Here is a 23,548-nt window from a genome sequence, read left to right as displayed (position 1 = left end):
ACATACCTTGAGAGACTTGCACCAAGTCCATGTGTTTCAATGAAAACAATTCCAACATTTTTACTCCAACGAGTGGTAAATGCAGATGTGAACCTGGCTGTCACTACCTACGTGTGGATTTACCAGCACCAGGGGTCCCAAAGCCAGTGGCTGGGGGTTCCTGGTTCTAGGGCATTATGTCATAGAACACTCTCAGATGAAAGCCAGACTCACCTGCCATGTATGATGAAGTCTGCATGCCCAAACCCACCTGGGGCACCCCCACTGGGAGTCGACAAACAGCTGTGGGAGGAGCTTAGCCATCTTCTCATCCAATCCATTCATTCCATCAGGTTGTGGATTCTATCACAGAAAATGACATCCATCCCCAGAACAATTTTTCTTTTGGAGAAAAAGGAGTCAGCGCAAAAGTATCAGAACTAACATATAGTACAACCATTGAATTTCATAGTAACCAAAAAAGAGAAAAACACACTTGTAGAAAAAAAATAGTAAAAAGACACAGTTTGTTAAGAAAAATCAACAATTTACTTTCAAAACATTCTAAGGTGGATCGGTATCCTTCCCTCAAACCAAGAGATATATTTGTGCACGATTAAATATTAGAAATTTCCTGTCGAAGTCTGGTGTTTAAGAAAAAGTGAAACTTGGTTCCATGATACTATTTCAACCAATCTGGTCGATGTGTCGGGTTCTAAATGCTTTGGGACCAATAGAACTATAAGAAGACATGTATTTGCATGTTTTTATAAATGGGGATTCAATAGAACAAGTCACAAAAGAAAAATACCTCAGAATATGTTTAAAATATCTATTAACACTTCTAAAGCTACTTTTAAAAATAACGTATAATAAATTACATAAAATGTAAAATTTCACATTTACAAATCTTATCAATTTAAGTTTTTAGAGATCATTTTTAAATGTTTAAATGAGGTTGCACCCAAAACCCTCAAGTAAAAGTGTAAGTAAAGTACAGACCTGCAGGAGATCCATCAGAGCGCCTCACTGAGCAATTCTCGAAATGCAGTTTTAATCCTAATTTTAAATATTGTCTATCATGAGAAAAATGCTACATGTTAAAAACACCAAAAAGACCATTTTTATTGGAGTTGGTATTTTAAAACAAATCTAATAAATTAATAATTCTACTTTTTTTGCACTGGCAGATGCACTTTGAGACTTTTTTTCTTTTTTTCTGCTTAATTATATTTTTTAATACTTTTTCACATCATATTTATACTGGTACATAAAACACTGATAGGTAAGATTTATACTAATGAAAGTAAATATTTTTTTCTGGTTCAGAGGAAAACAAGACTGCAAACAAAAACAAAGGCAAATTATGTGCAGAATTTTCTTTCAAGTTTGTTGTTGTGTCTGTAAACTTGTAAAATCATTCTAGACAGACGTAACAAAAAAATACCCAGGTGACTCTTTGTTCTCAGTCCATGGGGGCGGAGTTTCCAGAATACGAAAATACTTTGATCCTCCGAGTCCCCAAACTGCCAGGATCCCGTAATTTCAGTCTCTCCAGTTCATTACGACTCTTGACAGAACTCATAACCATTTCCATAAATTGCTGTGACTCCTCAGTTCCTTTTTCAGAGTGTAAGTCCCTGTTCTGTGCAGATGGGGGAGCTGGTGGCACACACTGCCGTAGCGGGGCTTTGTACTTTTCTTCAAACAGGATGTCAACACGTCTAAGTCGTGAGCCCCTAATGGAGCCAAATGTCGGCCTGGGATTCACAGATGTACACCCACACATGCACACACACAGAGCAGCCAATCAAACACACCGGGTGACTCAGTGTCAGTCGGTACATTGTGCCACGAAGGATGACTGTGTGAATAATTCACTGTGGATGTTATTCATTATAGATGTCTGATGATCTCTACCCAAATGAATTATTAAGGCTTATAGGAAGAGTGATTGGGCTTATTAACATGGAGAATTGTCTTTTATGTTTGATTTGAGGAACAAAGATTAATCCTTGAAATGGACCTCTAGAGCTGTTATCATCTTATCAACATTTCCTACATCCTTTGATCCTTTCCAGGCTTTCCTTTGTCTGTGTTTATCTGATTAAATGACATTTTTGAGAAAAAAATGTCAATCAAAATTCTCACCAGCATTTAAACCACAGAAGGTTTGTGTGCTGCAGGGATTTGCACAACATAAATTGCACTTGCTGCAAGGGGAGACTCACATCAAGTTGCATCAGCCACTGTAAGAAATGGGCAATGTGAAGCAGAATATTTATATTTCATAATCATTTTTGAAGCATAAAACCTGGAAGGGAAATGTTTCAAGCATAGAAATATGCACTCAAAAGCAAGGATTTGTTAGTGGACGAAATTGGACTCAAATTTGATTTGTTATCAAGACAGAACCATAAAGGAAAGAATTTCCTTTCTTTTGAAAAGAAAGTTTGCTCTGATAAAAAAAAACAACAAAACTTCAGAGAGATTAATCCTAAAATATTGTCTTTTCTATAATGCGTCGTTCTTTGGAACCGACTCTAATTAAAGCGTAAATAATAAGAAATAGGTGAAGTTCTTTTCTTGTTGGCTATTACAACACTATGGTTGTGTCTGAATTCCTTCACTACTCAAGTGGATTCACCATTTTGTAGCCCTGTACCGATCTACAATTCCACAAACCCAGAAATTTACCAGAAGTCTGCAAAAAAAATATCAGTGAGCATCAATGCTCATGAGATTGGGGAATGTAGACCACAATACATTGGGTCTGAATACTTTTTCATGTAAAGAAAAATTTACTTTATTTTTATAAACCATCCAAGTTTTCATTTTTAGAACACAATGGATTCATAAATTGTCCTCATAAAATTTTCTAATTTATTAATTTTATATTTTGGGAAATCACTGACTGCAAAATAGTAAGGAGCATGATGTCCGAATTGCTTTTAAAATCAAGGCAGCTAAATAGTTTGTTGTTTTTTGTTGTTGGGGAGGAAATCCAGACGCTGCATTTGTTTTTCTTCTGCAATCTCTGGACAAACTCATTGCTGGGGCTTCCATTTGTTAAAAATAGTGGATCTACAGTTGGGGAGCTAGAAGCAGAACCCTGTGGGTCAACTGTACTTGCTGCAGTGCCTTTGTGTATTTCCTCCTTCAGGCTCTTTGGCTCTGAAATGAAGGATTATCCAGGGAGAGCCACCTTCACATGTCTTCTGCTCAGTAAGGACTTTAGCTACCGCCTCCAGCGATGCACGTTCAAGCGACCACTGTAAAAAACACACGAATCTAAGCACATTTTTAAGTCTGTTTTCGGGCTGTACGCACAAAACAGATGGTCACTGAACGCACGTTGAAAGTTTGACCAGTCCGGGATTCTGATTTGATAGTTATCTACAGCATTGCATGATTCAATGAAAATTGAAAATTGATCATGGAGGAGAAATGAATGATTGTGGTTTGTTGGATGGAATTCTATGACCACATATCAGAATAGAGAAGTGAAAAAAGAAAGGCAGGACCAACAGTCACAATATTAGCACCACTTTGACATTGTGCACTAAGCTTCTTCCAACTGTAGGTGGCGACCATGTGCTAGTAAACAATAGAAAGAAGAAGAAGACTCTCACTTGTCCAGTGTGAATGTAGCTTTTGACATGTTGCCAGAAGTACTTTTTAGGGGTGTAGAGGAAAACTGATTTGGCGATACATTTAATTTGGCGATATTTGTATCAATTTAAAATGTTCATTAAAATTATTATTTAATTATTTATGATCATCCATCAGCGTCTTACATTTGTTTTCCACCTTAACTCTAGAGCACTAGTTGGCAGCACACTGAGCCCCTTTGACCAGCTCTACATCGTGACCAAAACAAGAACATCTCCCAAGAACCAGAGTGTATTAAAGTTTAGTCACCTCGCGGTTTTTGTTATTACGAGATTTGTACTATTCAGTTTTTACTTAGAATTGGCCCAGAACTGAAACTGTACCCCACGTTGCTGCCAGTATCAGTTGCTTAATGTTGAGATCATTAAACAAAATTAATTTTACGATTTTATTACAGTGAAAGACATATTCATATTATAAAAGTTAGAGTTTTTTAAAAGTAATTTCTTAAAAAAAGTTAAAAAACTGTTCTTGGGATATATCACATATTTGCATATGTATTGTATCGACGGGCTCTTGCCAATTCACGCTCCTACTACTGCTTTATTACAGTTAGTGGCAGTGTAGAACATTTAGAAGACACAAATATACACAACATTCAGACAATAACAGACCTGCTCTCACACCAGCAGTTTAAACATACATTACAGTTTTCTTCATGTATGGATTTGTTACTACCTTATACCAATAATATAACCTAATTTACTCATTTCACCCTTAATTCTTTTCCACTTGCTTTTCCCCTTTGTTCCCGTCTGCATTAAGCTCCTTGAGGTTTGCTCTTTTTATTAAACGGTTAAAGCAGTAAGTTCTGCGCGTGTGAAAGCTGTTTAGGTTCTACAACAGGAACAGGAAGTACATAGGAGGGAAACTGGTTTGAAACCACTGAAAACTAGAGTCATTTAGCAGTGATGGACACCAATGCAAAATGTTCTCTGACAGATATTTTAGTCATCCCTGAAAGGAAAATTATTTCCTTAATTTTAGCTAAGGTGCTAGTAGGATGCTAGCACTAAAAGCAGTATGCTAACCTGTTACCAAATATTAAATTAATGTTTTATTACATTTTTTTTGGGGGGGGGGGGTAAAATTGAATCTGACCACATTGACAAAAAAGCTCATTTCAAACTGACATGTTTTTTTAATGCACTAAATTCAAACACAACTGATGTAACCTGCACATAAATGTTACTGCATTATGAACCAATGATCAGATTCAATTTTAATGGAACCAAATTTTCCTCTTTGACCGATTTATGATTAACTTGGGACAATTTCTCAATTAACTCCACTGTAGTAGACCCAAAAAGCTCAATTTTAAAAAGCATTTTTTTCTCATAACAAGTGAATATTTTCTGATATTTTCTTGGCATTCAGGTCGCTTTAATATAAACAAATGTTTTAAGACATTTCTCTTTGTTTTGTTGGGAAAAAACAATTGTAACAAAAGGAAAACTAGTTAGCTCAGTGGGATGACAGAAAACCAAAACAAGCTTAACCTGAATGATATTTTCGTTGTAATTGAACAGTAAATTAAAAAAAAGTGCTCGTCTTTTGTCACTTACTTTTCTTGAAATTGAGAATAAAATGATGTTTGAAATGAGGATGTTTGACTACTTGGAACAAAAACGGAAAAAAAGTATTTTAGTATTGTTTTTGTTTCTTCTGACTTTTGATTAGTAATTTATCAGAAAAACTACTGCAAGTGACATTAGAGGGCAATATGTAAGTGTGTGTGTTTTAGCTAAACTCAAAAAAAGGTTTTACAGGTGAGCAAAACAATATTACAGCTGAAAATCCTTTCTCTACTCGCTCCAACGTATTTTACAACCACATTTCTTTTTGTTTTACCGGAGGACAAATTGGTATTACAGAAGCACAAAGTTATTCTGTACTTGCACATTTCTTATTAGATGCACACATTTTGTTTGCTAATGCAAAAACGATTTACATATGTAGGGACAACATTTTCTAAACAGCAAAATGGTTCGGCTCTCTCTGGTTGCCATGGGTTGTTGTTTGCTGCTTCCAGCCCTCGCTGACTACAAGAATATGTTCAAGGATTTTCCTGAAGCCCTCGCTGGTGCTTGTTGGACTGCAGGTTGTAATTGATGTCCTGCATAAGTGGCTTCATGCTGTCTTGTCGTCTTACGTTTGTGTGTTTGAGGTACCGGTGTGTTATGCCTTTCTGTTCAGCTTTGTTTGGTGCCTCCATGCTGGTGGATGGGAGCCCCTGTGGGGACGTTCTGACTGAGGGAGTTTCCCTACTTGCATCAACTGGAAAATGTATTTTTTATTTACAAAGAAGAATTTGTGTCTACTTGAAGTTGTGTTGCCCTCAACAATCTTCTCTGTTTTGCAGTTGAAAGTTGGGGTCCCCGTTCACAATTTCCTTGTGTTATTCTATGGCGTATTTCATACACTTACCCTGCTATGACTGCATGAGATTTTTCAGAGAATTTCTTCAAAAGCTGTCTGCCACTTTCTGAGACAAGTTTGATCTTTCATTAACCAAAAAAAGGGAAAACGTCACCATGATGACAAGCATTGTTCATTTCTGAGAACTGCAAAGTCAATTTGCTGCGTGCGATACATGAGATTGTCACTTGCTTTTTTTTTTGTCTCTTCATCTCTTTCATTGTGGAATAAAAAAAAAAAACAGAATATTTAATACAGTATGTTGAAATGAAGCCTTAGCCTGAATTAGCATATATTCTCTTTGGTCCACTAAAGTACATGACACCTCATTGTCCCCTCTCGTATTAGGAGGCTGATTCTACCCCTGGAACTGTTTGGCTGTTATCCAATGCATTGTGTTGCTAATTAAGGAAAAAAGTGGTTGGGCAGTCTTACGTTGGACAAAGACATCAAAGCAGCAAAAAAAAGTGAATTCAGTTACACCTTCATATACTTTGATCACACAAAAATAATCTCTTTTTTCACCAATGTTGGTGCAAAGCCTTCTTCACAACTTACCTTATGGGATACAAGTGTTTACGGGCAAAAATGAGTCAGATTTGTAGGACGCACACAGGTGACCCGCACAAAAGTTTACGCTTGTTGACAACATGGTGAGCACGTGAGGGGAACATGTTCATCCTTTGGGCGACAGGTTGTAGCAAAAGCTTCAGCATCGTACACGGGTAAGTAAAGGGGATGTAGGTGAGGCGCAGGCCTGTCGTGCAGATTTTTAAATTTTTTAAATCATCTGAACCCTGCACAGTGTGGATGTTGTTAGGGCTGTTCAAGTGGAGGGTGTGCGCTCAGTGCGAGTCCATTGGTTACAGCCTGGCTGTTAGAAAGGAGGAAATTAGGCAATCAGAGAGTTAGTGTGAGCATCTTACGGGCACTTAATGGTACGCCTCAGCCAGCAAAGACCCAGTGCATGGACCTCACGATGGCTGTGTAACATTAGCCTTACAAATACTCTACAATAGATGTACCACACCCACAATGATCATACTTAACATTTTCATGAAGTCCCTTTAGGTGGCCACAAGGGAACTGCAAGACAAACACGCACTTCCCTTATGATACCGCAACTCCTGCCTATGCCCTTCTACTGGCCCAGACAATCCAAAACGCTGCAGAACCCGTACAGGTGCACACGACCAAGGCATTAAATGGAGCACAGGTGTGTCTTACAGTTCCTTTAAGGCTCAAACGGCCCCCTTCATGAAACTGTAAGTACCAATGTTGTGTGTGTAGTAGTGTTTCAAGAAGTATTTGTAAAGATTATATGTTATATGCACTTATGAAGTGTGTATTAAATGTCTCAAAACAACTAAAATCGCGAGGCTGACTGAACATTTAACACAATCTGGTTCTTGAGATCTTGTTGTTATTTTGGTCGTGGTGTAGAAATGCTCAAAGACGCTCAGTGTGCTGCCAACTAGTGGTTGGAGGTGTAAGTGGAAAACAAAAGTAAGATGCTTAGGAACGCTCATAAATAATTAAATATCGTGTCGTCAGCATTTTTAAATCGATAAGTATCGCCACAGAAATCATCACGATATATTGCCAAATCAATTTTGCCAATACCCACAGTATTTGGCCATAAGGGAAGTTGTGACTAAACGTCAGTCCAACATTTCTGAACTGAAGGGAAAATATTCCATTTAGAATTCAAAAAAAGATACTAAGGATAATATTAACATCTACATATACCTCAAGGTTTTTTTGGCAAATAAAAAATACCACCATGAAGACGCTGTGATTCATTCTGAAGCAGTTAAATCGACAAATACTGTGCACCTTGGCAGAAAAGCACGCACAAATGTTACACATGCAAACAGAAAACCAATCTACTTCAAAACCTTGGCTGCAGACATCAATACAGAGCCAGGCACACCTCTGCAGAGCCCCTGTGTGGCGGCGTGCTATGAAAGTGATGATGAATGGCGTGCATGATGGCAACATGCTCCCGTCTCTGTCTAACCTTTCTTAAATACCCGTGACATTCTCCCTGTAGCGTTGCTTGTCTGCCTCCCTCACAGGCATTGTGCTGAATTAGCCAGCCATGAAACCTGGCTATAGTCTGCTTTCAAACGATTCACACGGATGATCTGCAAAAAGCCAAGCCGTCGGAGCTGCTTGGTATTCAAGAAGGTGCCCAGCTACCTGTTTCAAAGACTTTTTTTCCCTGTTTGAGAGGATCATTGTGCCTCCAGGGAAAGTTTGAATGCAGCTGATGAATAGCTAATAAGGTTTATTAGCTCATTTAATTACCTCTTTGCTTTTATCATGGAAAAGCTGCAGCAGTTGTGGATCATTTTAGAGGCGCAGCACACTGCCGTGTAAGAGATTTGGGGAGATTAATGTGCAAATGCCTTCAGAAGAAGGGGCTTAATACAAATATTCAGCTCGGAGCTTGTAAGATACAAGCAGGCTGATCTTGTCAGCTGAAAAAAGGCTTTTCTGTCTAAACAAAAATCAAAGCTCGAGTGGGGAGACAAGCAGCGAACAGGACAGTTGAAAGTGGGCACGAGAACTCCAGCTGAGGAGGATCAGACATTCAGAGCACAGCGGGGCGCTCCTCTCTCCATCTCATTTAACCCTGTTCGCTAATTAACGGAGTGTTGCGGTGACAAAGATGTTTGCTGCTGGGATTTCAACATCCTGTGAGTAAAGTTGACAGACTTTTCTGGTTTTGTTTTTTTTTTAATTAGTGGAGCATGAGACAGAAACCGGTGTCTTCTTCTTTCTAAAAGGATCCGACCGCGTGAGTCCGTGGAAGGAGTTCACACTGTCACTTACTCGGCTGGTTAGGCAGAGGAACCAGACTGCTTCACACCTCCAAGAATGAAGTGGACACCCATGCACCAAAGCAACAAGCAGATGGGTTAAGCTATCGATTTATCAATATTTATGAGATGCAAATGTGCAGAACGACGATGCTGCACTCCCAGAGCACCTGTTTCCCTGCTGAGCTAATGTTTACCGCCGTCTTCTTACACTTTTCCTGCTTCCTGAACATCAGCGAGCATATGGGACGACCTTGTGTCTGTCTTCTAACTCTTTCTACAACTTGTTGGTTGGATATCTGACGAGATACATAGTTGTCATTCAGTTAACATGCTTGTTTAGTCTTTGCTTTTCTGTGTTTAACTTGGTTCTTCTTGCTTCCTGTCTGAAGATACCTTCTGTTTACTTTCTGCCGGACTCAAGAGTTAGTTGGCTATTAGGCTGAAAACTGTGTTGCTAAAATGTTGCCCAAAAGTTTACAAGTAGTTTGAACTTACCGCATTGAAACTCGATGTAATTCTTTTTTATAGACTATAACAAAAACAGTTTTGGTTGTGCAGAAACTTTACTAAAACTTTTTTGGACGTCTTTAATTTATAACAATGTCACTTTTGACCAAAATAATAAAAATAAAAAAACTGTCATTTCCAATGATTGAATGTATTGATCACAGTCAATAAACATTGGAGAATTAGCTAAAAGAGTCTTTGGTGAACTGGCCGTTTTTCATGTTGATCTGAAGCATCTGTTTCCAAAATTTCCTCTGAGGGGGCTTGGCTTTTGGAGCTGAGCCCCATCTGATTATGATAGCTCTGTGTCTCACTAGCGTAAATCTTCCTAAAAACATCCATCAATCTGGGTGATGTCCAGCCGTATGGTTCTGATCCGGATGTCAGCTGGACGAGGAAGTGAAGATCTTCATGGACAGAACTTCCTCCAAAATCCTGATTCTTTCTCCTTCCAGTTCACCAAAGACTCTTTTAGCTAATTCTCCAATGTTTATTGACTGTGATCAATACATTCAATCATTGGTTTCTCAGAGTTCTTGATAAAATAATGAAAGCTAACATCAAAATGCTCTTTCATTGATTTACAATCCTTTCCAACTGCGGTCAAATGAGCCGCCGTTCACATTTCCGTGGTCACATCAAGAAGCTCCGTGGAGTCTGGTGGAGATTTTCCAGCGTTCTCAGTCCTGCTACCGTAAGTATTGGATGAAACTCACACCAAAAATCCAGTGATGCTGATTTGACCACAGAAATGTGAACGGCGGCTCATTTGACTGCAGTCAATGTGAAGATACCATCTTCTCTTCTCCAGAACCTGAACTAGACACTAGGAACAGATGAGGGTTTAGTGCATGTGCAGCAGAGCTGTTGATGGAAAGAAGATCATTCATTCAAACAGAGTCTGTCTAACAAAATGATTTCTTATTACATTTGTTCTCTTTCTTAAAAAAATACCATACAGACATTCTGAAAACTCAAAAAAACAGGATTTTCATGCCATTTTCATTAAATAAAAAAATTTCCTCAGAGTTGTAGAGTTGCAGAGTAAGCCTCATTTCCCATCATCCTTCTGTTTACTCACTACAGCCCCTGACGCCCCAAACTAACGTTAGCGGTGCAACAAAAAGGTTTAGCAATATCAGAGCTATCCAGCCACACAGTTTAGATCCAGATATTAGCTCAGATGAGGAAAACGGAGACTCAAGGATGTAGTCGGCTACAAGTGGATGTGTCAGACTGAAGCTTGTGACTTGCCGTAGGAGCTTCTGTGTCTCACCTACAAGCTTTTTCCAACAATGTGTTTTATCTGGTCATGATTTATCATGATTTGGATAAAGAAATACACAGAATAGCCATTTACATCTTTATTTTCTTTATAAATGTTTTCTAAATGCCACAAGAACATATTAAAACACAATAAATTTAGCTCTTTAAAGATAATATTGCAATTTTTTTGGCCCCACATACTTTTCGTTTTGTCATCTTTTAGCTATAAAAGCTGCAAGTCCATCATTTTTCTGCAGTATATGTGCTTTCAAAATGTGGAATTTACTATAGCTAATGTATTTTATGTAATAATGTATTTGTTTATTTGACAGGAATATAGTTATTTTTCAGCTGTAGTGTCTATGAAAAGTTGTCAACAAGAAAACAACATAAACATTAAAGGTGTAGGGAACAATAGACTCGGCGATATATCACTATATTTCATTTGATGATACGTGTATCGATTTAAAATGCTGACAAGACAATATTTCATTATTTATGAGCAAACGTAGTTCTGCGTTTGATTTGTGTTACTTGTGTGACACCTCTGTGCGTTATTGTTAAAGAAACATGCTATCAGATCAGTAAAATAAACTCTGCCATTCCCATCAAAGATCCTTAACAGTTTTGTGTTCAACATTAGACAAAATCCTTGTGTTGCCTTTTTAACTTTATTGTTTCTATTTTTTGTCACTTTATCACTTCTGATTTTATGCTTCTATTTTGTCACGCAGGTATCAAAGTACACAGTGTGCAGAGAATAACTTGCACTGAAATCCTTTTGTAACTTGATTATAATGGTTTGAGAAACAGGGAAATGTTTGTGTTTTTCTGTCATTTTTATTCACTCTTGCATCATCTGGAGTCGAGATGAAATCAGTCAGACTAGAAATCCCACTTCTTCGATTTCCCTTTTTGTTGTTTTTACTCATTTAGAAAAAAAGAAAAAACTGACTTTAAATATTTGACAAAGGTTTTTGTTTTTCCCTTCACAATCTGTCTCATGCTTGATCCTTATTTCAGGGAAACGTCAAGAACTATTGGATAAGGAATCATTGAATTCCTTACTAAAGTGCAGCCTGTCATGAAAAGAGTTGGCAGGATTCTCTGCTGATACCTGTGTGCACACAGGGAGAAAGGAAGTAGAAATCCAAAGAAGTATTGGATCAGTGCTGCATATCGCCCACTACACCTCTCCATGTAGTGCAGTGCTGCTGGAGTCTGGAGGAACAATTATTACAAAGGCGACATGGTGGTCTGGTCAGCAGACTTGGCAGTGACAAAGCGCTTTTCATCCAAAGCTGTAGAGTTCTGACTGAACTGAATCCCACTGCTTTCTGCGAATGGGCCTTTAAAGCAGCAAGAACATGACATGGTTTGAAAAGTCTTCTGAGTTTGGGAGCCTGTAGATTCATGAGAACTCTCTTGTTTACTGCTTTAATGTCTTTTCTTTCAGCCTTTTGTTGTACCACTTATTTACTTAGCTTTTTATGGAACGTAATTTATAGTTTTGTATGGTTCATCTTTGTTGTTGTTGTAGAGGGGAGTTTGTCATGTTTAGCATTATTTACAGTCACTGATCAACCCGACTCCTCACTATAAATGGCCTTCATATACAGTAACACATAAATACTGTCACGAGTCAGTGCTATGTCTTCCTCTCTGGCTACCGGCAGGACTTGTCTCCAGAGTACTGAATCCACTTCATCTCCCAGCAGCCTCAGCACACAGTCTCGAGATGCCACTCAGACAATCACCCACCTGATTCTTAAGCAGCACATAGAGCCTGACTCAGTGAGAAGTATTGGAAGTATCGTTTGTGCCAACCTGCCTGCATTGCCGAGCGTTTCTATCTGGATCCGATCTTCTGTTTCCGACCCTGCTCATTCTCTGGTTACTTGCTGCCTGCCCTGACCCTCGGCTGGACTCTGACGCCTCTAGTTTCTTCTTGGATGATCCCAGGCTCGTGATTGACCTCTGCCTGCCTGACCCTGATCAAGTTTGTGGACTTTTAGTTGTTCTTATTTCCTGTCTGAACAATTAAACCTTCTGTGTTTGTGACACATGGATACTCAACATCTAATAAAAGAATAATCCAAAATAAAAATGGCAGAAATTGTACAAAATGAAATTTTAGTTTTAGGATGATGATTAAAATTTTATTTTATAAACAACAATAAGCATGTGTTTTTGTATCATTTTGTACTAAAAAAGCATTATGTTGTAGTCTCAAAGGTATAAGAACATAAAGACCTCCTAGAAATGGGTGATTAAAAGTGATTATGAACTTACAATAGTTTAACCATCCACTACATGGCACAGCGGCGTAAGCGACAGACCCTAACAGGTCCTGGAATCGAATCCCCCATGGAGTCCATGGGGTTTTTCTTTTGTTAACCCCCAAACTGCTCAATGCAGGTAAACAAAACACGTTTAAGCTGGACCAGCACTATAAATGACAAAATGGTGACTTTTTGTTTTGTACTCTGGCGTTTCTACAGAGAAGGACTCAGAAAGTGCCAAAGTCTGCAAAAGGGTTTGCATTGATGCCAAAAGCTGGTAAATGGGCCAACATTTTCTTATTTTCTTAAAAAAGAAAACCCAAATAATCTCTTAAAATGATGTAAACGGTTGACAGAAGCTTTGTAAAATGTTTGCTAAAAGGTTTTGACCTTTTCTCAAATGTTGTTTGCTTTAATGAGAGATTTTAAACTTAATCTCTACATTTTGTGAGCATTTGTCTCCACTGCTGTCAGAATCTAGTTATATATAACTTCTAAAGAACTTTCAGGGGGCAAAAAAATGCAACGAACAAGGCTAAATCAGTCAAGTTTTTTGCTTGTTGTGTCCAAAGCTAAGTGACTCTTTTTGCCTTTCAGCTCCAGGGACAAAACGCCTGCTGCTGGATTTCATGCGGCTCCAAAGTTTAATCCTTTGATGAAAAGCACAGCCTGACCATGCTGTCCACGGAGAGCTCTGGCACTGCCTGCTGGAGTGGGGCTTTTGTGGTCACTTGCAACAACTCCAGCTTCAAACCTGCACTTCTTGCTTAAAGGAATACATAAAAACGACAACAAAAAGAATTGTGAATTGAAAATTGCTCTGGTTTCCTTTAGCTTTCCTTGCACTCATCTCCTGGAGGCTGATGTACAAATGGAAACAAAACGACCACAAGAAGATTCTTACAAGTCCTTCTCTCCGAAAAAAGCTAGATACCCAATATAAAATAAATCCAATTTAAGAATTTTTGGTTGCATGTGATGTGTGCGGATGCTAGACTTGGTGTGCCGAGCAAATCCATTTATGTTTGTGGATTTAAAAATGAGACAGTCTGTCAGCATGTGAGTTATTGGTTTAATTTTCCCCTTTACGAGGCTGTAAATGAATGCCATTTGAAGAATGCGCCCAAGGCTCATAAACGTGTCTGTATTGAGACAGCAGATCTAGTTAAGCTCATTTGATGTAAAGTGAGATGAAGACGAAGAAACGGAAATATTGTTTACATCCCTCCGTATCATTTCTGATAAAGAATCTTTGTCATAAAGACTATCGATGACCTCTTCTGTGTGGCACTACTCCTAAAAAATAAAAAAGGTAGTGAAAAACCATAAACAAAGTCTATGGAATAATGTGGGTGAAGGCCTGTCAGCATTCATCTAGTCCTTTCTGCTGTGGGACTAATTTCAAAGTGAGATGTCACCTTTTATAAATCATTTCTAAAAAAAGAAAGAAAATGCATCAGCAGTTGCTGCATTTCTGAAATCCAAAAGCTCTTTTTTTAATGAAATTTTAATAAAATGTCTGCACAATAACCCTGAGAAGACAGTGAGGGTTTATAGCCTCATTTGGGGCTGACAGGGATCAAATTATTAACAGAAGTTAGCATACAGCTAAACCTCGCTCTGTCGTTTTGGAACAAAATAAATGCGCCGTGAGCGTCTGCAGGGGATAATTGACGAGAAGGAATTTTTATTAAGGTCACAAAGCTTTCCTATACAGAAACAAAGACAAGCGTGTTTACGCAGAGAGCCGCCTTAACATTCAATTTGCATGTTTTAGCGTGAAGCACAAATACCAGAGCTGTCTGCGGAGAGCACGGAAAGGAGGTTTGAACTTCCTATTTACTCTTCCTACATTTGCCATAATTGCCGACTGAGAATGAGCAGCAAAGTAATTGGAGAGTAAATGTATTTATAAAGAAGAAGCTGTGAGCAGAACATGTGTGTAATTATTATTATTTTTTATCTACAATGAGAAGCAGTTAAAGCTCCAGCAGTCATGCATGTATAATATGTGCTTATCTCCGCAGGACCTCATAATGTGTACATTAAAATAATAGATAGAACCCATGTTTACTGTTGCGGTTCAGTAGATTTCAGTGGTGGGACGTTTTTCTGTTCGTTTCCTTTTTTTATGCAGCTGTAAGTGTTAGAGTGTAAAGAATTGGGTTTTAACTCTTGTTTTTGAACAAGCCTTGGAGTTACAAACACGTTTACTCATGGATCAGTTCTTATTTTTATAGGTTTTATTGTAGTATATTTTCTCGTACTGGCCCGTCTCTAATGCTTCATTTCCAGACCGGACTGGTAGGGTGTTTTAAACGTTTCTATCATAAAATGGACCCATTAGGCCGGACCAATTGATACCATTTTCAGTCTCCCGTTGGTTGCAAGTCCATCGATAAATGGAACGGACCAGTTAGGACGGAGCAACTGTTATTACACGATGAAATCCATTGATTGGCGGAAAGGTGTTACGACGACAGCAAGCGTCGGACCAGCGTTTTCCTGACTCAAGATCCACGCCAAAAGTTTTGTCCGCTTTTCGGCTGTATTCTCCTTCACCTCCTACAATCTCCTAGCAAAGATTATGAAATTCTTTGCATGCAGCGTTCCCCTCTTATCTGTGGGGTTAGGGACCAGAGACGTACCGAATCCATGAATACAACAAACCGCCGTAGACGCACCATTATGACGCACAGAGTAAGACAATTAAAAACTGTACATCATCAACTCATAAAGACTTATTTAACTTAATGAAACAGAAACTACTGTCTAGGACTCCTCAGAAATAAACAAAGGAGACTCTTTACTGTTGACCATGAATTCTACCTACTCAGTTACAGTCAGTATATGGGCACTGACAGACATAACTGTGAATGGCCTTGAACAGTCGTGACGTATCGCACACTTTGGTTTAGTGAGTGTGCTGCAGAGGCATATAAAGCCTGCAGAAAAGGTCATGAGCAATGGGCTTGATTAGAGTGAGGCAAAGTGGTGGTGTGGTAAATCACGTCAGAACGAAGGCAGGCAGATTAAGGTGGTGTGTCGGAGTTCTCCCGTCGTTCTTTTCCTTGACCCCGATTGCAGACATCATAGGTCAAAGGAGAGAAGACCGAGGAGGAACAGAAAAGGGAAAACCTCTCTGGCATGTCATCATTGGCGCAACAGTGAATACATATGATATCATTTTTTAACTACATTAGAATATATTTGTTTTGCCAAATATGTCAACATCTAATCCAGGTCTTGGTTTTTGCATCAGAAATGTTTTACATGTTGAGTAAGGTCAATAATGTAAATCCTGTTGTGTTTATTGTTTTTTTTTCTGCAGCTGATGCCAAGTTTATCTGCAGAACACTGGAGCCTTCCAAAAACATACATCGACAGCATGAAAGCAGTTCACAAGTCATTTGCCTTTGATGCTTCCAGGCTTTTTGGCTTTGAACATAAACATTTGGTTATCACTTTGTTGCAATGTTTTCAAAGAATTGTGGGACTGAATTTCCCTCTCTCCTTTCAAAGAGAAAGATCCTGCGTATCATCTGCAAAAGGACACAATCAAAATAGGACCCCCCCTCCCCACACCTTCTTTTAAATAATTATTGTTTGCTGAATTCAAAACTTTTCTTTCAAAGAAGACGGTTCTTTAATGATAGTCATTTGGCAAAATCTTTCCCGTTGTGTTTGGACCGGCTGAGGTGACTAATAAACATAGAAACACCATTGACAGGAAGTGATGTCATCCATCCATCCATACATTGAACCTGCTGCATCCCTTTCGGGTTCTTGGGGTTGCTAATTCCAACCCTGCTACTGTTATGTTAAGACAGGTACACCCTGAACCGATCACCAGCCCACTGCAGGGTCAAACTCACATTCACATGCACACCTCAGGGCAATTTAGAGATACAATTAACATGTGAAACATGTTTTTGGACGTTGGGTGGAAGCTGAGGTACCCGGTGAAAACTCACACGTAGTGGAAAATAACACAGAAAGGAAGCACAGGTGTGTCTGCAGTTCCCTTGAGAGACTATTATGGTCACGTCAAGGGACATCATGAAAATTGAATGCATTATTGACAAGCCTGTGTTAAGTTTATTGTGAAGTATTTGTAAGGATAAAGTAAGTTGCATTTACTTTTGATGTAAGGCACATGTGTCAAAGTCAATGATTATATTTTATTGTTATTAAAGGTCTGATGTTGTCTTGCGCTGATTTTTAACTTGTATAATTTTGACAAAATATATTTTTATGTAGAGTAAAATATTGAGTTATAATATTTTGGCTAATTTTAGGGTTTTTTCATCTTTTTAGGATATTTTGAAGTCTAGCTATTTTTCCAGCTACATGCTAGCTGCTTTGGTCAACCTAAGTTTTTTTTGTTTTGTTTTGTTTTTTAGGATAATTTGGTATTTAGCTGATATTTTAGCCATCAATTTCAGCATCTTCAGCACCCAAATTCAGCTTCCAGCATTCACACTAGCATTATTGCAGGTAATGCTGTATATCTAGTTCATAATAATGTTAAAAAGTTACAGTTTTAAAGTTTAACATTTTAGTTTTAGTGTTTTCAATCATTTTTTCTCCTGTTTGGAGTGTGTAAGGTGTGTTTTGGATTTTGGCCCCCTGTGTGATTTAGTTTGACACTCCTGATGTACTGTAAGGGCTAAAGCTGTTGCATGTTGTGCTTACGCCACACTCTAGTCCAGAGGTGCTCAGTACATCGATCATGGTCGGAGGACATACGGGTAGATCGCGGGCAATCAAAGAGAAATAGCCCAAAAAGTTAAAATATATCTAGAAAAAAATCCAACGGGAATCATCTCCCTCACCTTTAAATAAGTCACTTATTGACATGCAGAACAGCCAATAGAACATGCTCTGTTACAGATTAGAGTTCAAGAACCCAGATGTAGAAAAAGGCTTGGACAATAAAAGTTGAATGTTGTTTAATGACAGCAAAAATAAATAAATAAATAAATAAATCATCTCACAAGAGAGAAAAGGGGAAACCTCAAAAATCTAAAGGGCAGCATGAAATGACAACCAAGCAGAAGACAAAATGCTCCAACACTGAGAGAAGAGACAACGTAACTTAAATAGGCAGACAGCCTAAGGAACTAACAGGATGCAGCTGTGAACTCCTCCAGCAGGAGGCACAGGTGAGTGGGCGGGAGCAGCAAGGAAAAGCCACAGCAGACCTGCACAAGATCAGGGGATGAAAACAAAATAACAAAACAAGCCAAATGTGTCATCCTCTGAGACGTACGTCACTGCTCTACAGTCGTTAGTGAGGTGAGCTCCTTACTGCCGGACACAATAAGCACACAAACTACTCTCAGATTGTTCCATTTCCTTAATTCTAACAGTCAGACTCCACACAAAGAAGTTCATACTTATCACTTCAACAGCATTAATAGTCTTGTGTAGTGCAGGGGTTGAAAAAATGAAACATTTTTGCGTCTCACCTACTTCACCCATGCACGTTCTATAAGTTTTCGCTACGGCCCGTCAGCCGCAGCACGCCCGTAGAAAAACTTTGCACGATCATTTTTGCTCTACAGGCTCCTCAAATGGTCTTTAACTGATAGTCTTTGCGGGCGACTTGTGTGCCCCGTACAAGTTTGTCCATTTTTTGTGTAATATAGCTCATATCCACCCATTAGCGGAGTTTTAACAAAGGCCTTTCCAAAGATAGATTTGACAGATTTTAATTGCATACTGTTGCATACGGTGTTTGGTTTCAATGAAGTATGCAGTTTTAAAGACTTGAGCTAATCTTTGCATTTCAGGGTGTATTCAGACGGGACAGTCTTTCTTTTCCCAAATAATCTGGAACAAATTTTAAGTGTGGATTCGCCCAAGTAGACCCTGATCCGTGACCCGTCTTCCAAGGTGTCTAAGTCCGTTCTGGCTCTGTGCTTGGAGCGGAACAACTGACCAAAAAGGCCACCGTAGCCGGGCATTATGGGATGCAAACAGAGTGAGAAGAAACGTGGATCAACAGTGAGACACAGCAACTCCTGGAGATGTGGTCGGATGAATCTAGGCTCATTAAAACAACCGTTAGCGTGGGACATGTTGCTTCTCGCTGTTTTCCCACAAATCTATACATCATAAAGACTTATCGGGGTACCTTCTTAGCCGTCCTCTCCTTAGCAACCACCCTGCAGCATGCCTCCACCGTACCAAAGCAGCAGTAAAAAGTGTTGAATCTGACGTTGATACAAAGTTGTTCAACGAAATCTAAAGTTTGAACCAGTGAACTATCCAGACGAGGATTTCAAAGCGCAGAACTTCCACTATTCTTCTCTCGTAATTCCTTGTCAAAGACTGAAGAGATCTTCAGTCGCGTGGTTTTGTTAACAAGCTTTGGTTGGAAACAGAAATGTCCGGTTGACAGCAGTCTGAATACAGATCAAACGCAAGATTCAGGACTGGAGCTGGACCAAGTTGAGCGGACTTGATCTGTCCCGATGGACTTTTCTGGTCTGATTACACCCTTACATGCCATCGTTGTTCAATAAATCTAAAGACTTTGGATCGTCTCAGAAGCTGTCAAAGAGCTGGAGACCTTTGACTCGTTTTCGGTCTTCCAGCCATCAGATTCATGGACACTGCCCTGAGGCCATCTTCACCTTAAATTCACTTTACTTTTTAGAAGTTCTGTCTGAAGCTTCTTAATCAACTTTGTAAAGAGCGTCTCAGGTCATCAGCTATTTTTACCTTGTTGCACTCTCACTTCTCACCTTGTGTTCCAGGGCAGCTGGATTTGCATAATGAGTCAGAGCACCAGAGGGCGACACACGCGCCAAAGTGTAACCCGCACCCAAAGAGTGACACGTCAGGCGCCGCGCTCTGTTTTTGCTGGATTTGAGAGACGAAGCAGCAAATCTTAGTCTGCATTGCACCACAGGGCTCCAGCTGACGCTTCACTAAACACATCGCCGAGGACTCCTCCTTCCCTCTGTCATTAATTTTAAATGTCACTTTTGTCTTTGTATTTCTAACGCAGGCAACCTACTCGACTTGACAAATGCCAGCTCATTGCTTTTTCTCTGCCATATAAATCAATACTTAAAAAAATCCCGCTGGCTGGTTAATGAGAGCCTTTGTTTCCCTTGAGTGGGTGCTGCTGAAAGTGCATGCGGTTGAAAAACTTCAGGCCTCTTTGCTTCATGCGGTTTGACAGAAAACTGTCGCCCAACTGACTTGTTTACATCTGTTTTCCCACGGAAAGGAGATGGTTTCTGAAACAGATTTTTTTGGCCTAAAACAGTGGCTTTGTGTTCCACTCACAGACACACAGAGTGTGCTTGTAGCCGGCTGAGCGCGTGTTTACAGCAGTCCCACTAAAGGGCATGTTGTGCCTCAGATATTACAACCTCTGCAGGGAAAATGTGTCAGCTGATTAAATCAGCAGCATCAAGCACAGATGATTGCACCACCTGAAGGTTGGAGACTAATTGATTGATTTTTCTTTTTTCTTTTCACCGTGGAAGCAATAGCAGCCGGTGAATCCAAAGTGAACACAGGCTTTTCCTGCCTTGGAAATGGTTGACCACGGCGGCTGCTTTCAAATGCCAGAAGGCACACATTATATTTTCAAATGATGCAGCCAGACTAACTGATCCGAACGGCGTTCATGTTCAAACCGCAACAGGGGAGGACAATTACCATTTATTTCCAATGGAGCTTTCTCTGGATTTTTTCCGGTCAATATATATATATACGAATTTGTACCTTTTTCTCAGACGAATGTGGTGTAAGAAGAGATTATAGTCATTCCTACCTGAGGACAAAGTTTTATCTGCAGTGAGGTTGTAAAATTGTAGAATAAAAAAATCAGTAAACAGCTGAAGGGAAAGGTTTCCAATTAAAATGTCCCAGAATGCATTTATCAGCAGCGATGGATGCAGTGAAGGCAAAAAGAAAGCTCAATAAGTTGCATTGAAGACGAAAAAGTCCAGCGACCCTGAGAACGACTTCATGCACCCGAACATGTTCAAACGAAGGAACTTTTTCAAGCGGTCACAAATCTTTCTCTTTGGTTGACGTGGATGATGATGTGCTCACTCACCTTTCAGCTAATTCCACGTCAAATGGGATTTTTTCCAGCAGGAGAGGTTTCGGGGGTCGTCAAAGGCCAAACACGCAGTTTAAGCTCCGCTCGCTTTGGGCCGCGGCGGTACCAGTCGGAGACGGCCTTTGTAACAATACCAGCTGAAGTCCACCTGACGAGAGCGATACCAGCTCAGAGCGGCTCTTATCTCTTCTTTCTTTGATGGGAGCTTGTTGCTGGAGGCCACTAAAGATTCGGAGGATCCTCTTAAATTTGGAGTTGAGGGCGCCTTTGTTCTGAAGGTGGAAAAGCAGAGGAGCTGCTGACCTTTGTGTCCTTTTCTTTAAGATTTTCTAATTACATGTTTGATTTCTGTCTATAATCTAAGAAAAACTGGAACTTCAGTGCATGAAAAGTAACTTTTGAGACCCACTCTGATGAAAATTGGGTTTTTAACATGTTCTTGTGGCTTTTTCTCATAATGGGAACATTTATAAAGAAAATTAACCTTAAAGGACATATGATGTGCTTTTTTTGCATTTCAGGGTAAACTTATTCCACATATTGGAAAAAATATTACCTCTGGCACACTAAAGAACAAATTCTTCATGAAATTTGAGTTATTTTGATGATCTCTGAGGCTCCGCCTTTCCCTCCGTGTGGGTGTCGCCCATATCATGTCATCATCCAAGAGCGCACGGAGTGGAACGGAGATACATCTCAGCAGTGCAGCACCGCTTTCAGACACAAAAGGTTAAATACAAGCGTCCTCAGTTGTTGGAGTTTTAGTGACGAACCAAAAGAGTCACATAACTGGAAGAAAAACCTGCGAACCGCGAATAAAGAAACTCAAATAAGGAGGGAAACACTACGGTCAGCCGGAGTCAACAATCATGTTTTATGTTTTCATAATATTCCGATAGCGAGAAAGAAACACTATTGTGAGCTCGCCACAGGAAAACCTGCTAAATATCTGAAACTTTTACTGTTTATATATACCTTATATTTTTATTTTAATTCCCTGTTATTTTGAGAACTTTTTGGAGCTTTTCTTTTTTTTCTTTCATTGCAAAAACAATACAGTTCATGACAGCTGCAGGTCATAATAAAAAATAAAAAAATGAAAAGAAACTCAAAGGTTTAGACATAATCTAAACATGGAACATTTTGTTAAAAAGACTTTTATTTAGTTTGCTTTGCGGTCAGAATTTTTGCTTGCTTGAACTACTTGTTTTTTCATGTTAGGATGCCGTCATAATTTGATTTCTACATCATCTTCTGGTCTTGTTCTAAGTGTTGTCCATATCTTTTTAGTGTGATTTCCACTGATTGCTTATTGATTCCTATCTTTTTTGCCTCGCCTTTGGCAGATCTTTGAAATGTTTTTTTCTGTCTCCCTTTCTCCTTTTTTGTTTGTTTTCAGACATCAAGTTCATACTAAAAAATGAAACAATACATTAAAGTTTAGATTCTGACAGAAGAAACTGGTTATATATTTAGTTAGTTTTCTTCTCAAGTCAGCTGATTATGTGAATATTAGCATCTTTTACTGGTATTTTCTTCTGCTGTGTTAAAGTAAAAGCACAGAAACAGAACATCTGACTGTTTAGGTCCAACAACAACTTTATAGGTGTAGATATTCAGTTTGGTTGGTCAGCTGAGCAGCTGCATTATAAATGTTCAGACTAAATAATAACTGTTATTCACCATCTCCAGGCTCTTTTAGGACATTTTATTTACGGTTTTATGCAACGTCTTAGAGAATAACGTCACCAAAATAAAGCACAGCTCTCTGAAATATCAGTCTTCAATCTGGAGGTTCGGACGCATTTTTAAGCCTTTCAGTTTTTAAGTTTGTAACATGTTTTGCTTAGATTCTTTTGTCCATTGGTCTTAGTATTTTTATATTAGAGCTGCCACAAATGATTATTTTAATAGTCGACTTGTCACCAACTTTTTTTTCCAATTAGTCAACTAATTGGGTCATGCACAAAGTGGATTTAAAGCACAAATCTTAACCATCGTTAGCTTTAAACTAACTATAAACTAAATATAAAGCATTAACTGCGATAATACCACTGTGAATGCTGTAAGCTGAATTTGGCCAATGAAAATGTTAGTGCTGATAGTTGAAGATGCTGAAATTGATAGCTAAAAATAGTGAAGCTGATAGTAGTTAAATGCCAAATTAGCCTAAAAAACTGAAAAAAATCCTACATTGGGCAAAAGAGCTAGCATGTAGCTGAAATATTATTTAAAGTCCAGTATCTTATAAAACCGTGAAAAATGTCAACATAGTCCATAAAGCTAGCAGAATACCATTCTAACTTTCAACTTTACTTCACTCTGACTCCATATAATATAAAGTAACGAGTAATCGATTATTAAATTAGTCGTCGACTATTTTAATTGTCGATTAGTTGACTAATCGTGGCAGCCCTACTTTATATGTTTAATTACTCAAACTTTTATGAAGGAATTTCTGTTATTTTTGACCTTGAGTCCATAATAATTATTATTATTATCATTAA

General features: G+C 38.9%; 2 protein-coding genes across 4 annotated transcripts in view; one reads left to right on the top strand and one right to left on the bottom strand.

Annotated features, from left to right (window-relative positions):
* Positions 1 to 14,214, top strand: part of ccdc172 (coiled-coil domain containing 172) — a 39,055-nt gene extending 24,841 nt beyond the window's left edge. For both annotated transcript variants that reach the window (XM_024296703.2, XM_024296705.2), the window contains one exon: positions 13,550 to 14,214. In XM_024296703.2, the coding sequence (XP_024152471.1) occupies positions 13,550 to 13,625 (76 nt within the window). In that variant the 3' untranslated portion in view covers positions 13,626 to 14,214. The remainder of the gene's footprint in view (positions 1 to 13,549) is intronic.
* The window catches only part of gfra1a (gdnf family receptor alpha 1a), a 237,295-nt gene that overhangs the window by 158,688 nt on the left and 55,059 nt on the right, over positions 1 to 23,548 (bottom strand). The gene's annotated exons all lie outside the window — the stretch shown is intronic.

This window comes from Oryzias melastigma, linkage group LG15 (assembly GCF_002922805.2).
Source record: "Oryzias melastigma strain HK-1 linkage group LG15, ASM292280v2, whole genome shotgun sequence".
Classification (NCBI taxonomy): domain Eukaryota; kingdom Metazoa; phylum Chordata; class Actinopteri; order Beloniformes; family Adrianichthyidae; genus Oryzias; species Oryzias melastigma.
This window is presented reverse-complemented; position numbering and strand designations above follow the sequence as displayed.